Consider the following 17,006-nt stretch of genomic DNA (forward strand, 5'->3'; position numbering starts at 1 on the left):
TGCTCCGATTCCTACCCCCGAGGCGTCTGTTTGGAGTACCAACTCTTCGGAAAAGTCCGGGGTCATTAGCACCGGGGTCGTGGTTAGGGCTGTCTGAAGAGCCCTAAAGGCCCCTTCCTCCTGCTCTGTCGGGGCCCGTAACCGGGGTGAGGGATGGGTTTTCTTCAGAAGCTCGGTAAGGGGAGCAGCTAGGTCTGCGAATTGTGCTATGAACCTACGGTAGTACCCTACCAACCCCAAAAAGGCTCGCAGATCCCGTTTGGTCTGTGGGTACGGGACGGCTAGTATAGCTGCTACTTTCTCTGACTGTGGGGCGATATGACCGTCCCCCAAGAGATACCCCAGGTATCGGACTTTCTGGAAAGCTATTCGTGATTTCATGGCATTCACATGAAGAGAGGCTCGTCTAAGGCTGTTACAGATCTTTTCTAGGTGTAGTAGATGTGCTTCCCATGTTTTACTAAAGACCACAATATCGTCCAAATACGCAGCTGCATATGGGCGATGGGGTGTCAAGAGAGTATCCATGGCTCTCTGAAACGTGGCGGGGGCTCCATGTAAGCCAAAAGGGAGAACCGTAAAATGGTAGTGACCTGATGGGGTAGAAAAGGCGGTTTTCTCCTGATCTTTGGGGGACAGGGGAATCTGCCAATATCCCTTAGTGAGGTCAATGGTTGTTATGTAACGGGCCTCTCCAAGACGTTCCACCAGTTCGTCCACCCGAGGGAGGGGGTAGGCGTCCTGTTTGGACACTCTGTTCACTGCTCTAAAATCTATACAAAAGCGGATGCTGCCATCCGGTTTTGGCACGAGGACCACTGGAGAGCACCAATTGCTATGGGAAGGGACGATTACTTGGGCCTTCAACATGCGGGAGACTTCCTCTTGAAAAGCCACCCTCCGGGCTTCGGGGATCCGATATGGTTTTTGTTTTACTACCACTCCCGGAGGAGTGGAGATCTTGTGTTCCGCAAGGTGAGTCCTGCCGGGTTGGTCAGAGAAGATATCCGAATATTGCAACAAGAGTGACCGTACCTGTTCTTTTTGGGAGGTCGTGAGATCGGGATTCATGGGAGTCTCATTGATGGTGTGGGGTACGTATGAGGCCACCGACACCGTGTGGGTTTTAGCAGGAGGAGGTCCCAACCATTTTTTTAAAATGTTGATGTGATGCATCTGGGTTTTTTTTTCTGAGAGTTGTAGGATGTATGTGGTTTTTCCCACTTTCCGGAGAACCTGAAATGGACCCTGCCATTCCTTCTTTAGCTTGTGGGAAGACGTGGGTAAGAGCACCAGAGCCCAATCTCCTACGTCTAACACCCTCCACTTCGTACCCTTGTCGTAGAAGACTTTGTCTGACTTGGCTTACTGCCAACTGATTCTGAGCCAGCGAGCGTAGCTTATGTAGCCTGGTTTGTAATTGTTGGGTATAGTCAAGGAGGGCCGTGGCCTCTTGTAGTCCCTCCTTTTCCCAACTGTCCTTCGTTATTTCCAATAGGGTCCTGGGTTTACAACCAAAAAGCAATTCGAAGGGGGAAGCTCCTAGGCTGGCCTGTTGTTGGCTGCGTAAGACAAACAGGGCCAGGGGAAGTAACTGGCCCCACTGTTTACCATCCCCAGACAGGAGTTTCTTTAACGTTAGCTTAAGTTTGCCGTTGTATCGTTCCACCAATCCGTCTGTCTGAGGATGGTAAACCGATGTTTTTATGTGTTTAATATGCAATTGTTCGCAGACTTGCTTCATTAACCGTGATACGAAAGGGGTTCCCTGATCGGTAATGATTTCACGAGGGAACCCCATTCGGGAAAACACCTCTATTAACTTTTGAGCGATAGCACTGGAGGTGGCAGCCCTAAGGGGGAAGGCTTCCGGATACCGGGTAGCATAATCGAGGACCACTAAGGCATATTGGTGTCCCCGCCCAGTCTTGGGTAAGGGTCCTATTATGTCCATACCCAGTCTCTCAAAGGGAGTACCTATAATAGGTAGAGGTTGTAATGGGACGGGAGGAGGGATGTAGGGGTTGCGGCGTTGACACACCTGACATTCTTGGCAGTACTTTTGTATTTGTGCGTAAACCCCGGGCCAAAAGAAATACTGTAAAATCGACTGCCCTGTCTTCTCTGCCCCTGAATGACCAGCTAGCAAATGGGCGTGTGTGAAGAAAAGGATTTGGTCTCGGAACTCTAGGGGAACCAATAGTTGTGGAGCTGCGTCTGGTTTAGCTACCCGATATAGTAGGCCTTTCTGCTCGACAAACGTGGGATAGCTCAGGTTTTGAGGATCTTGGATCTCTCGGGCTTTCTGCCAGGCATGAGTGAGACTGGCATCATTCAGTTGAGCGGTTCGAAAATGAGTGTCTCTTGCCCAGGGTTCAGGGGTAAGGAGAACATCTTTGCTGGGAGTTCTTAGGACATTGCGTAGCAAGGAAGAGAAGCAGGGATTGTCTACCCCTATAATCAATAATTCGGGAAGGAAATCCAAAACCCCAACTATCACTTCGGACTGTATTCCGAAGTCGGTCCCCAGGGTTAACTTGGCTAATGGGTATTCCTTTACATTTCCATGGATACATCTAATATGTACCGTTCTACCGGGTACAATACAAGAGGAAGTGATCAGTTCCCGTTTTACTACGGAGTGCTTGCAACCTGAGTCCAGGAGAGCCCTTATTGTTCTTCCATTAAGACGTACACTCACGTAAAAGACAGGCCCGGTTTCTTGGGCGAAGAGGATGGACCGGGGTTCATAGCTCACATCCATTGGCTCTTCTTCTCTTTCTCTCTTCTTTCGACAAAACCGAGCTATGTGGCCCCATTCCCCACAATCGTAACATTGGGGACCAGAATAAGCCGGACTGTCCATACGAGCTGTATGGGGAGGGGGAGGCAATGGTTTCAAGGGCTTCCGATCGGTTTTCCCCGAGACCCCACTCCGGTTGGTTTTCTCTGGTTCCCTGAGAGGGGGTCTCCCCTGAGCCCGAGCAAAGGAGGTTGCCATCTCTATGGCCTGTTGCATAGGGGAGGGCTTCCAAAAACTGCTCCAGATAAATCTTATTCATCACCTCCCCTAGGTTGCCTTCTTCGGGTTTAAGCCATAGGTCTGCTGCCCCTTTCAGTTTATAGAACAAGGTTTTTGGTAATTCTCCCGGCACTCCCCTTTCCTGACGAAAGCACAAGCGATGGGTTTCGTCATCTACTCCCAGCCTGTCCCGGACATATTGTTTTACTAGGGTATAGGAGGTAGTCCCGTCTTTGTTTATTGTTTGGTAGGCCGCTTGTGCCTCGCCGGTCAAGAGAGGGGCTAGGTAGAAGGGCCAACGGTCTACCGGCCAAGCACTTGCCATTGCGGTTCGTTCAAAATGTAGAAAAAACGCCAATTGATCGTCCCCGGGGACGTGCTTTTGTAATGGAACCACTGTCCCCGGTGGGTTGCTGGCCCTCCCTTGTCCCAAAGTGGCTAATAACTGGGCATGTCCTTCGGCCAATTTTATCATGGTGTCGGCCTGGTTTTGTAGGGCCGACGTGAACACCGCGCGATCTGCGTCCGCCTGACTGGAGGTTTTCTCCATTGCCCACTCCAGTTTCGCCTGTCCTTCCTTCATTTGATGGATTAGGGCCTCCATCCTGTATCGGACGGGATTCGCAATCTCCTATCTGGCTCGCCAATTGTCGTGAAGTGTCCTGCCCACCCCTGGAGAATGAGCCACTACACACGAGGTTCTGGATAGGGTGAGGTATTTTTATTCCAGTTCGAACCCCACTTGTAAGCAACAATCCACGATCTGGCTTTGGGTGTCTTTCCCTTCTCTCCACGGTCTGCCTTTCGCTCTTCGGGCTCGCACTCCATGTCACTCCGGGGTCGTTTAAGGAGGGAATAAGACACAAAATATACACGTGTGAGATGAGGGGCGTGGTTCAAAGGGGATGAAGGGCTAGGGAAGTGTGGGAACACCGGGGGCCGTCACCGTAATATTTATTAAAAAGAAGTACCATGAATACTCGTAGATGAGTGTGAGGGAAGAAGACAAAAAAAGAATAAAGAGCTTCTTCTAGTCCTACGCGCTCACAACCCCGTGCTCTCCCCGTCTCCCACTAGTGCGTCCCTCCCCGTGAAAAGGTTAGTCCCAGGACTCGGTCCCGTACCTTTCCCAGCCACGCTCCTCCGGGAACGTGGCGGGGCGAGTCGTGATGTCGTTGGCCTCCTGGCTCTCTACTCCTCCCTCCGACTCGCCGTTCCTCAGTCCGGACTGTGTCCTTCGCTCTCCTTCCTTCGGATGTCCCTGCCTCTTCACCGCTCCTCGCTCTCCACTCTTCCACGTCCTCCGCTGTTCCAACTCGTCTCGCTCTCCACTCTTCCACGTCCTCCGCCCTTCCGACTCGCCTCGCTCTCCACTCTTCAATACCGCTGCACCACTCTCTCTCGCTCCTCTCCTTCGACTCCTCCGCTGGCTTTCGCCCCGCAGTCCTCTTCCTGGTGGGCTTTACAATCAAGCAGAGTGTCTGATTGGTCCGTGTCTGCTGACGTCGGCCCCGCTGTTACCTCCTTCTTAAAGCTCCAGTCCCCGATAATGGAATCAGCAGCATCCTGTGGTCGGGGTGGAAACGAAGAGTCATTACTGTCTCCACCCCGACCCTCCCTGTTAGTGGCCGTGTGACAATGGCCAATGAGACAGGAAGGACTATTGGCCGGAGCACGGTATTTTTTGTCTATCCGTGGAAGCACAGCTGGCACTGATGCAGGGTTTTTCATAATTTTGACTCCTTCCTTCCAAATGTAGTCAATGATTGGGATAGCTCTTGTGATCTTCCTTGACTCCTCCTTAAAATCATGAAGAAAACAGTCGGACTGTTCAATGGTAACCGGCAAGTGGAACCTAGTCGCAGCCCGCTGCATAAGGTTATGAAATCCCCCCTATATCCTCTGGGGGTGAATCAGATGGTAGAGGGGTAGGTGGCGAAGGCATAGGGATTATATATGAATCCCAAGGATCTGCTGGATATGGTAGTTCACCCTCTTTGAATTCTTCGTCAGAGGTTGAATCTTGAGCCTGACGCGGGTCCTGTGGAGGATCAGTTGGTTGAGGTGTTGGGACTGGATCCTCAGGCAAGGGCAATGGGTCCGGCTGCAGCGCAGTTAGCGGAACCTGTGGAATGACTGGCTGTGGTGGAAAACGCTGTTTATAATCTGCAAGCATAGCTTGCAGGTCTTGAATCAGATTTGGAGGCAGATGTGACATCTCACGTTGACGAGGTTGTTTGTAGTAAGGTCTATGATGTGTGACGACAATGTTTTCCTGATAGTAATGCTCCTGATAATTGTCCTCCTCCTCATCATCATCGTCATCTTGACACTTGATGTGCAGTTCAGAAGGATGGCGAGCAATTCCAAAGGGCCCCTCGTCCTCGTCATCATCCTCACCCTGCACATATGTTTCTAGGAGATGTGAGGGAGTAAGCGGTGATATATCGCTACAATAATGCCTTTGAAAAGTCTTCAGTTGAAAACTCCTGGCGGAAATAGGAGTGGAATGAGCGGGCGCCATTGTAAATGTCGAAGACTGAACAGGTAAATCTCCTGGCATGGTAGTAGATGTGGATACTTGTGATGTTAATAGGCTTTTAGTGTCCATCGTCGACTAGATCATCGTCGACGTGGCCGACGTTGATGGGGCTATCGTCGATGGGATCATCGTCGACGGGGTCTTCGTCGACGGGCTCGACGTCGGAGCCTTCGTCGACTGGCTCGACGTCGACGGGGTCTTCGTCGACGAGCTCTTCGTCGACGGGCTCGACGTCGACAGGCTTTTTGCTTGCGGAATCGACGTGACCTTCGACGACGAGATCTTCGTCGACACTTCTCTCTTCGACGACGAAAGCTTCGTCGACAGCGTCGTCGTCGATATGGTTTTCGATGCTGGCTTCGTGGACGAGGACTTCGTCGACGATACCTCGACGACGGGCTTTTTTGACAGGATAGTAATCCTCGTCGACAGAATAGGAGAGGTAATGGCCGTCGTCAAGATGGTTTCCGTCAATGAAGGAGCAGAAGAGGTGACAGAAATCGTAGACGGAGAGAAAGCCAGAGATTTTGAAAGGCTTTTACTCACAGTTTGCGTCTTAGAGTCCTTGACAGAAGAATCCTGAGGAGAGTGCGCTGATTCAGAGGAAATGATGGGACTCCTCTGAACAGAATGGGAAGATTTAAGGCGTTTCTTCCCTTCACTGGAAGAGCTGTCATGCGATCTAGCTCTCTTGCTAGTAGAGGCTCTGTCATCCTCCTCAGCCGAAGAGGATTTAAGCCATAACAGCACTCTCTCCTCCCTATCCCTAAGAGTCTTGGTAGGGAAGGTGCGGCAAATCTTGCAATCTTTTGCCTCATGTTTGGGGCAGAGACAGTAGATGCAGTCCAAATGTTGATCATCAACATGGACTCTCTTCCTAGCGCAGGTTCTGCAGGACTTAAACAAGGCCTTCTTATCAGACATGCTGATGAAAGTTGAAAACTGAGTGGCACTCAGGGAGACTCCCTTCCACACGACGTGCGGTGAAAATCTGAGGAGAACTGGCTCTGCTGAGAGGGTTCTAGAAGGGTGCTGGTGTCTGATTGGTTGTTACCAAAATTCTTGGATCTTTTGCATAATGAGGTAGATAGGCTGCTAAGATATAGGCTTTAGGCCTTTTCTTTGGGCCTACTACTACTACTAACATTTTTGGCACTACTTCTTTATTTACCGGGGACTCCCGCCTCGGCGACGGGGAATGATTCAGGCATGTGAATCTATGAAAGAAACCCCAATACTGGATAACAAGCTCACTTTCCAAACAACCACTTTTTTCCCCAATCCTGGCGGCTACAAGATTTTGTAACTGTTTCTTTACTTGGAAAAATGGGGGTGCCTGGTTTGTTGTGTAAACATTTATATATATTTAAACCTGAGAAGGTGTTAGATGCTCTAACTGTAGAGTGAATGTATAAGCAGTAACTGGGCTATTAACGTTCCTTACCCTCGAATTTCAGGTTTAGCAACAGTGGGACTCTGACTATGGTACCAAGTGTATCGTTACAGAGACAAAGTCCGCACCAGTATTCCCACACACTACTTCTCTCTGGAGCTGCAAAGACAGTAACAATTGCATAATATTCTGACATTTCAGCATTCAAGGTCAAAGTATAAAGGCAGGTTTTTTGATCTCAACAGTTAGGCACTGAAGTAAAACCACAGAGAAAAAATGTTTTTATGTTAGAATGGGCAGAACAGGCTAACTACAAGGGCAGTATTACACAACCTGCATCTGATTTAAATTGAAGCAAATATAAATGTTTTCCTCATGGAACTTGGACAATATGGTCCCTTGTGTTAAATCCTGGTAACAATGTTTCCTTTACACTTCTAAGACTATGGATGGTTGGTATACTAATAAAACTTTATGAACCACACAACCATGAGTGCACATGCCACATTGGTATCTTAACCCTTTGTCAGATTGGTTCATTTTTATAAAGTGCACCAGGAATATGGCACTTATATGGCACAATATCTAATGTAGAGAAGTCTTAAATTATTGTCTGTTTGGGACACTCTGTATCAACACATTCATAGAAAGGCCTTAAACACTATAAAGACTGAGTCCAGCTTCAACATGTTCAGTCTGGAGAAATATTTGTCCTGTCCCACATGGTATTGGAGAGTTTGCCCAAACAAGCTGCCTTCTAGTCTGAAGAATCAACTGTGACCACAAGCTGTAGAAGTTACTAATGGAAGAGGGACCCTACCAAAAGGCTGGAAGCATATGTCTACTATTCCAAGGATGGGACCTATGATAGATGGACCAGGACGAACTTTAAATGATCCGTTAGCCGTTGGTCCCCAGACAGAGTAGAAAAGAAATAAGGTGACTCTTGATATTGTGTCCACCCCATGAACAGAAGCACCACAATCCAAGAAGCTCCTTGAACCGCCATGCTGTTACGCTCGTCCTGGTAATGAAGTAATCTGCTTCCTGGAAGGAAGTTGTTTGCAAGACTTAAATACAATACTATCATTATTAACTGAATTCTCCTAGAATATACCAAGAATGTGAAGTAGTTCATGGAGACCCTGATCTTGAACAGAGCTAAATTGGACTTGCAACCTCCTCTCATGTAGCTTTGTTGAGACAATTGTCTGGTTATGCATAGCAAAGGATCTTCTGCTGATGCAGAAAGGCGACCATCCAGGCTAGAGTTGGTGAAGAGTGAGGAAGCAGCAAGCGGGCTGAACAGCAATGTCCTGTAAAGATAGTTCTGGTTTTGAGCCATGAAACAGTATTGTTCTTAGCAGGTACATGAAAGTAGGCTCCATGAAGATCCACTGAATACAATCGTTTTAATGGAAAGCTGCAAGCAGTTACGTCAAAATTAGAATCTCTACCATCTACAAATGAGAAACCAGCACAAAGAGTAGAGATCTGACATGGGAGAAACCCTCTACCTTGTTCTTTACATAGCAATAGTGTCAATAGTTTCCTGGATTGCTTTTGGAAGTGCACCCAACGCAAACATTTTACATTTTTTTAAAGAATTTTTTTTTCTAATTATTATGTGAAAAGATAGATTGGGGATAGAAACAAAGGAAATTAAGAATGATTTTTTGAGTATGAGACACCAAAAAACAATTGTTGGTGTGCATCCCAGGCCTATTAGTCCACTATGAATTTCATAAATTGGTAATTAAATTAGTTAGGGAAAAGTGCCTGCAGCAATGCTCATAATTATGTGGCTGTGAAAAATAAAGTAAAAAATGTTCATTCAATTGAAAATTAAATCACTATTGGATCACTATTATACAATCAGGTTCACAGACGTAGATTGCAACACCAGTCCTTTAGTTTGTAATTCAGGAATCAGTTGATTAAGTCACTCTGAAGGAGGTACATTTTGTTATGGAATAGGAGACTGAATGGTAAGCAGAAAGGGGGAGGTAGGATTTCCCAATTTTGATTTAAAGCTTTCAGTATACTCTGTTTTTCCTTTTATTACATTCAGTCTCTCCTGTTATACTGACAAGGCACGTTAACCTTGAATTTAATTGAGGTTGTCCTCTGAACATGTACAAGGTGAAATGCTCTTGTGCATACAGTTCATTTATGAGCCGAAAAGTTTAATAAATCCATGAAAAGAGAAACTTTCCTTACTACTGATACATACCTATAGAACATCTACTATACCAGCATGTAACCTTTATATACAAGTCATTGACAAAAACATTCAATCATGCGGTTTCCATGGAAGAAATCTATGTATAGAAGTGTTTTGGGCACGCAGCGGGGATTTGTTCAATCGTTTAGGAACCAGTGAAGACCGTAAAATGCACAACCGTCTTACACCAGATATATATATGTAGAGAAGCCAGGATTAATCTCAGATTTTTCAATTTCACTCTGCAATTCCGCCATCTTTCCTTTATATTGTGGTTTCACTTCAATAAAAGACCATAACAAATGATGAAAAACGTTATAATCAACAGTATTACAGATGTGCTACAAACGCAGCCTATTGTGTTAGACTTCTTACCGATGTATTCCGTTTTCAAAGACAGCATTTCTGCACATGCTGGATAAATGCAATGTTAGAATTTGTTTTGGGGCGGATTGCAGTTAAAAGTGGTAGGTTTATCAGTGACTAAATGTCACGAAGAAGCACCTCTTCCTGCCCCGCCCCCCTCCCAAAAACAGTGCTTTAAATAGAAAAAAATAAGTGCAGGTACTCACCAAATTGAGATGTGGACAAGGGGCCGGGGTTAGGAGGACAGGGCTATGGGGGTGGGGCTACAGGCAGTGCTAAGCCACCGGGCCAGAGGGTAAAGTTTCACCCACGAAGAGAAGCATTCATTCGGTGACTCTCTGCAGTCTAAGAGTGCAACAAGTTAGAGGGGGTGTAGAATCAAAAAGACCTCCAACACTCGTGAACGAACGGACACGGGAGAGTGTACAAGAAAGTGAACACGTAATTAAGGCATTTAAATACAGTAGCCACTCAGCAGGAAATTGAAGCGACCTCTCGGGTCTGCCAAAAGGAAGTTAGAACGTATAAATACACCGAGTGCACTAAGCAGGGCATATAAACCAAGCTATACAATGAGGAATACAGAGAGAAACAAACTAACTATTGTCTTGATAAAGATGGCATAATAATCAAACTCATCGAAACGCGTTGACGCATCATTGTACATAATCCAAGAGAAAATGTGGACCTGCAGATACGAAAATGAGTGTATCCAGGCAACTTTTCTAAACTGTCCCATAGGATATGTTCCTTTGAAAGACAAAGTATACAGTCTAACCATTGTTCTCTTTTTATATCATAGTATATTGTGTACACTGATTGTAATTGGGGATTTTACATTTATTGTTTTTATCAATTGTTTTTATCAATTGTTTTGTATAAAACTGTGATAGATAGGAAGTGTACTGAAATTTTAACATTGTAACCAGTTTTTTAATAATAAAAGATTTTTGTAAAACTTCAGTGCTATTTAGCAATTGATTCAAATATTAGGTGGGATTTTCCTTGAAGAGTTGTATTATTGTGCGCCTTGTGAGGTACGACCTAGTTGTGAGTGGAACCTTGTAGCCTGTTCCTTCCATAACCCAAGGGAATATTTGTTTTATTCAAATGATCGTTTACAGGCCCGAGTCCAAAGCTGGCTAAACCAAAACTACACGTCCCAGAATGCACAGCCATGATAAACGAAATTCAAGGCCCGACACAGGTTTCACTGCCCTTCCAGCCATGGAATTACAATGCAAGCATATACCTGTAAGATGTAAGAAAAACACCGACTTCCATCATATACAACTCAAATTAAAATAATAATACATTACTGAAGCTTCCTGAAAGTTTGCGCTGCTGACGGATGACTTTCTTTGGAAGAGCGAGGTGTAGGAAGCCGAAAGAGCCATTAAAGTCAGTGTGCTTAACGCCCTATTGCGGGTGCGGCCTGCAGTATTGTTGTAGGGCCTCCCCCTCACATATATTACAAATATTTGCAATGCTATAGGTCTCGCATTTAAATGCAGGACCTATGGCATTGCAAAAAGACCGGCTGCATTGTCCCAGCTGCTTTGAAAGTAAATTCGCGCATGGCGACTGAACGTAAGCAAGGCCAGTAACCCCGGAAGGTTACAAAGGAAGACATGGCAGTACTAAGAAGGGACTAACATGCTGAATCAGAAGGCAGCATTTATGATGACAAAGACACAAGCCAATGAAAAATATGGGCGGAGAGTGAGTGTGGCTTCTCTCCTATACTCTACTACAGCAGATGGCCAGAGCAGCGCATGCGTGCTGGCTCAGGCTCGACCTAAAAACACATTGAACAAAATGCTTATTGAAATTGAGACAATTAAATACCTTGTTAACTTTAAATTCCTTTAACATCACAGTTTCCTGATGTTTAAATGTGCTGTTTGAAGCAGGAATGATGGGGACAGAATAGGTGGTTTTTGTTGGTTGTTGCAATGCAAAGACTTCAGACATAATTTCTCCACTGTAGTCCCCCAAATTATGCCTACAATGAAAGCACAATAATTAAACATGCACGTTCTCTTAATATTTATTACCGGACATTAAAATGCAAAACTTCATTTCACTCTTCAACATCCTAGTATGTGATTGCAGTGTCAATGCGTGTAGCTTTAAAATAAAATAAGTTTAGTTGTAAAGCGTGTTCTCAAGCGATGTATACTTGCAGGATGTTTACACTTATAGAATACTTCACTTCCTTTGTTAAGAACACTGAAAAAGTTTAAGCAACAATTTTCAAAACACAGCTTTCAGCAGGATATTCGAGTAAGATGCATATATATGCCAACACCCATCAACACAATTGGAAGAAAGCACACTACAAGGTACAATGAGGTGACAGAGATTCAAGTTTTCAGTTAAAGGTCGTCCTTTATTTCTCATCCAATAACAAAAAGCTCCTAAACAGCTAACATGTTTCATTCCTTTAAATACTATGGAACTTCTTCAGAGCAAAAGTATTTATACATCTTTCATGGTAATGTCAACTGCCCCTCCTGTGTTTCTATTGTCACAGTAAATTTGATGATCAGCCACAAAATAATGATACCGTGACTCTGGAGTGATGTTAAAAAGAAAATTAGAGGTGAAATTTACCAACTCTGACAAATCACCTTCAAAAAAACAAAATCACTTGGGAGAGACTATCATCTAATTTTAAAAGACTCATTCTCCACAATAAATGATACAAAGGCCCTCAGTGTTAACTGAAGAACATATTAATGAGACAAAGATCTATGCTAAACCTTTTCCCACAATGGACCTGGATGACAAATGCATCTTTTCAAACTGGTCTTGTAACTGAACGTATTAACTTCTTAAGTGCTGGCCTCACTGCCGCCACACAGCTGCTGAGTGCTTTTTTTGTATTTGTGGCAGTTCAAGTGGTTAAGCCTTCATAACATTTACCCACAAAATATATTTACGCCAAATGTGTGCCCTTTCCCCTATATGTTTGTGTGAATGTTTGTGGATTCCCCTGGGGGCAAATAAGAAAATGGCAAAAAGGTGGCAACATTTGGGCTTAGTTTTATTCTAAAAGATCATCAACAAATGTTTTGCTGTGCTTAGATCACGATCTTCCCAGCTTTCAGAAACAGGAGTAGCAAAATAATATTTTTTTTATCACAGATTTTGCAATTTTCGAAGTGGTGGCAAATGTTTCTTACTTTTATTGTTTTCATGTAAAAGCACTGTTGGGGGGCAAACTGGTGGGAAACTCATGGGTAGATCTAGTTGACTATACATTTCTCAAAACTAGACTTAACTCTTTGTGGTGGTTAACCCAAACATTATTCACCTTTAAAAATTTCCCCAGGTGCCAAAATGGATCGGGAAAGTTTTCAGCAATGCTCGTGCCTGCTGCCAATTGGCACCTTGAGGCTCTGCACCGCTCCGGAAAGGATGGAGCAGAGGCATGCTAGCACCATTTCCGGGCACTGACATCCATTTCTTGCTTGACACTTTCTGCACCCTCAGATGCTGTGTATTTACTAATTGTCAGTACGTGTGTGCAGATCTGTAACTTTTTTTGATGTAAAAAAAGGCCTCTCCACAGAGCAAGGAGGTGAGAGGGCAGTGAGGAAACTGCGGGTAGATAACAGTATCTGCCAGAAACTGTGTTACAAAAGCTAAGTAACTTAGATTTTTCCCTCCTGGGACTTACCAAATACTCAACAACAGCCCGATCTAACTGGGTATTTAAGTTTTTTTGTTATTGTTACGGTGTCTTGAACTAGATTACATTGAGTGTTTCCACAACCTGATAAAGGACCCCCTGTAACTGAACTTCTTAAAGCATATCTGCCCTGATGTATACTGGTATCCAGCGTATCCCCCTTGGTATCAGATGCCAGAATAGTATCTCCTTCCTCCCGAGGAATTGTATCCCTTCCTTTCAAGTTTTTCTTCGTCCGCCTTAAAGAGGGGACACTCCCCCTTTTCCTCTGCTATTTGTGTGTCTGTCCCCTCTACCTAGCTTCAAATCGGCAGTCTCGAGTTTCTCAAAGAACCTTCTTGGCTCCTTGGACGCGCCTGCCACACTTGTGCTGCTTCTTCCTCTGTTACCCCGGACGGCAAACCCTGCTACTGCCCTCTGTCTCCTGCTGAGCTCAAGCACTGCTCGAGTCTGAGGGTCCCGGACAGATAGTCCCGCGGCCACCGCTGACACCGTTGCTGCCATGGTCGGAGTGAAGCAGGAGGAAAATAAGAGAAGGGAAAAAAAAAACTGTACTTTCTATCGTCCTTGCGGCATGGTTAGTAGGCCTGGGCTAAATTTCCGTTCCGCTCGCGGAAATTGCGATAATTTGACATTTTCGCGTTCCGCGGAGAGCGCGAAAATGTAAAAATTTCCGTATTCCGCAGCTTAGCGATAATTTGTTTCTTCCTCGCGCTGTAAAATAATACATTCTCGCGTGCGATCGCCTTACCTGAATCCCCGCGTTCGCCGACAAGTTTTCCCGATCCGGTCGCGTTCTCCACGAGATGTTGGATTGTTGGTAGCCATTTGCGCTGTCTCGCAACAGTTCGCGCCCGCAGTAATGTCATTGGTCGCGCGATCACGTCTTTCTTCTCGCAATCATGCACCGCGAGAAGAGTGAAAACAAGATGGCCGCGCCCGCGAGCAACCGCATGGGTAGGTTGGCGAGCCGCGACCACGCAGAAAATACAACGAACGGGCGGGAAAAAAACTTCCGCATCTTCGCGATATTTCCTCGTGTTTGCGGAGATTTTTAACATTTTCGCGATAATTTGCGAAAGTCACTTTCGCAAATTCCGCCCACCCCTAATGGTTAGTGATCCCTTCACTTTCTGGGCGAAAATTCCCTTTGCCCCAGCGGAAAAAGACTTCTGACTCCTGGAGCCTCCGCGACCTGCCGCTAGCCGGCCGCCATGTTCTTCTCTCCCAACTTCCAAGCAAACCAAAAGTCACCCCCTCACTGCAAACTTTTTTTTTTTTAAATTCGTTTTATTGTAAACAGCCCAGTAAATTTACAGTCATTGGGTATTCAAAAATTACAGAATATATACAGGTAAATTTTGGACGGCACAAATATTGTTCCCAGTTTTGACAATTAGTTTTTATCGTGATCAACAACTTCAGGCTCATCGGCAGGGGGGGGGGGCATGGTGAGAACGGGGGAGCACAAATATTCCCACGATAGGCATTGCATTTAGTCCATATCTGTGACCACTTTTTCGGACATCCCCTGGAGGCATACACTGTTTTTTCCCCAGAACATACACCAGTCTATAACTTGTTTCCATGAGTTGAGACCGGGAGCTTCCCTTGCTCCCCAACTTCTAGCGATACTGCGCTTAGCCACAATATGACCCAATGTTGCCCAAATGTTCTCCTTATTACTCAAATCTGTCGGCCCCCATATATTAAGCAGGCACATCCCAGCCTCTAAATTTAGGTCTTGACCAAGCACCTTCCCCATACATTTAAGCACACCTATCCAGTACTTCCAGATAATGGCGCAGTTGCACAGAATATGTATGAACGTGCCCTCTTTACCACAGTTTCGCCTACAGCCAGGAACTGCCCCATACCCCATCCGCGCCAAGGCTGACCCAGAATAGTATATTCTATGGAGAATTTTTAGCTGCACTAGTTTGAGCCCCGACGAGATTGCGACTTCCCAGGGGGGAGGCAAGAGCCCAGTCGTCGTCATCCATTTCTGACAGGTCGTCAGACCATTTTTCCCGAAGCCGCACAAGGGGGTCAGGTGCGTGATTGATTAACTTTCAGTAAGTAAGGGACATTCATTTTTTGGACATGTAGCCATCAAGAAGACAGTCCTCCAGTGGCGTTGCTTCGGGTGGTGTCTCCCCAAGCGGGATGCTTGCATACAGGGCGTGTCTCATTTGGTAGTATCTAAATAATTCTGAATCTGCTAGGTCATATTCGCTTTGCAGAACAGAAAAGTCTACCACTCTACCCTGTTTCCACACATCTCCCACCTTAGACAACCCGATAAGATCCCATTTATCAAAGCCCTTGGTGTTGCGTAGTGTTCCCAACAGGTAGGAGTCTCATAGGGGGGTAGCCTGCGTGACTTTCTTGTCCCAGCCCATACCTTTGTGAGTTGTGTGCCAAATCTGGACTGAGTGTGACGTAGGTCCTGTTAGTCGTAATACAGCGGGTCTGGAGTAGAGTGCCCTGGCGTAGGAACCCCCCGGTAGGAGCCATCTATCCGTTTGGTATCCCGGGTCGTTAAGTGGTCTGTAAGTACCCTGGTCAATAGCGGCCACTTGCGCGGCCCAGTAGTATCCTTTGGTGTCTGGGAGTCTGATCCCACCATCATACAATCGCCGGACCAATTTGGGAAATTATATTTGTGGGGTCCCCTTTACCCACAGGAGAGCCCTTTGTTTGCTTTTTATCGCCGCGAAGAAGGTCGCTGGGACTAGAGTAGGCGAATTGTGCAAAACATATAAAAAGAGAGGTAGGAATATCATTTTAAATATCGCTGCCCTGCCCAGCAGGGACAGCGGGAGAGATTTACAATGTTCTACATCACTCTTGAGTCGTCGCAGCAGTGGCAAGAGATTATGGTTGTAAGACGTCTTGGGATCCCTAGTAATATATATGGCTAAGTATTTAAAGCCATTTACAGCCTCTGCCACGTTACAACCCCCGGGCAATAGTGGAAACCTTCCCCTTAGCACGCAGAGCACCAACTTTGACCAATTGATGGCATATCCACAGTATCAGCCGAAGGTGCGGAATATATCCAGGACTCTGTTTATCGAGGCCAGCGGTGACTCTAGATATAGCAGGATGTCATCGGCATATAGGGAAATGCGGTCTTGCCAATCCACTGACAAACTCAACTCTCTAATGATAGGGTCTTTGCAGATCCAGCTCAGCAAGGGCTCCAGTACCAGGGCAAAAAGCAAAGGGGACAGAGAGCATCCCTGTCTCGTTCCCCTTCCAAGAGCGAAGATACAAGACCTTTTGTTGTTTACTACCACCTGTGCCAACGATTCAGAATAAAGGCGGTTCACCCAGTCAATAAATCCGGGACCAAACCAGATCTTATCAAGCACCACGAAGCGATAGGGCCATCCTATGGTATCAAATGCCATTGTGGTATCCAAGGACACCACTACTGCGTCTTCTCTTAGCGTATCCACCCTCCCCAGCACTCCGTGGAGGCGGCGGAGATTTAGGGAGGTATTTCCAGAGGGCATGAAGCCCGACTGGTTGGGATGGGCCAGTCCAAAAATCACTCCAACCGGGCGTGTCGCCAGCAGTTTAGCTAATATCTTCGCTTCAGCATTCAGTAATGAGATAGGCCTATATGAAGAACACTGGTTCCTAGGTTTACCCTCTTTATGGATCACCACTATCGTGGCGAGTCGTTGATCTTGGGGAAATTGGCAGATCTCTTGGCTGTCTTCATACATCGCTTTAAGGTATGGAGCTAGTTTA

General features: G+C 46.0%; 1 protein-coding gene across 2 annotated transcripts in view; it reads right to left on the reverse strand.

Moving 5' to 3' along the window:
- EPC1 (enhancer of polycomb 1) overlaps positions 1-17,006 on the reverse strand; it is a 1,219,015-nt gene that overhangs the window by 469,783 nt on the left and 732,226 nt on the right. For both annotated transcript variants that reach the window (XM_085631852.1, XM_085631851.1), the window contains exon 6: positions 11,396-11,552. In XM_085631852.1, coding sequence (XP_085487978.1) covers positions 11,396-11,552 — 157 coding nt within the window. The remainder of the gene's footprint in view (positions 1-11,395; positions 11,553-17,006) is intronic.

Source organism: Triturus cristatus, chromosome 10 (assembly GCF_964204655.1).
Source record: "Triturus cristatus chromosome 10, aTriCri1.1, whole genome shotgun sequence".
In the NCBI taxonomy this organism is placed as follows: domain Eukaryota; kingdom Metazoa; phylum Chordata; class Amphibia; order Caudata; family Salamandridae; genus Triturus; species Triturus cristatus.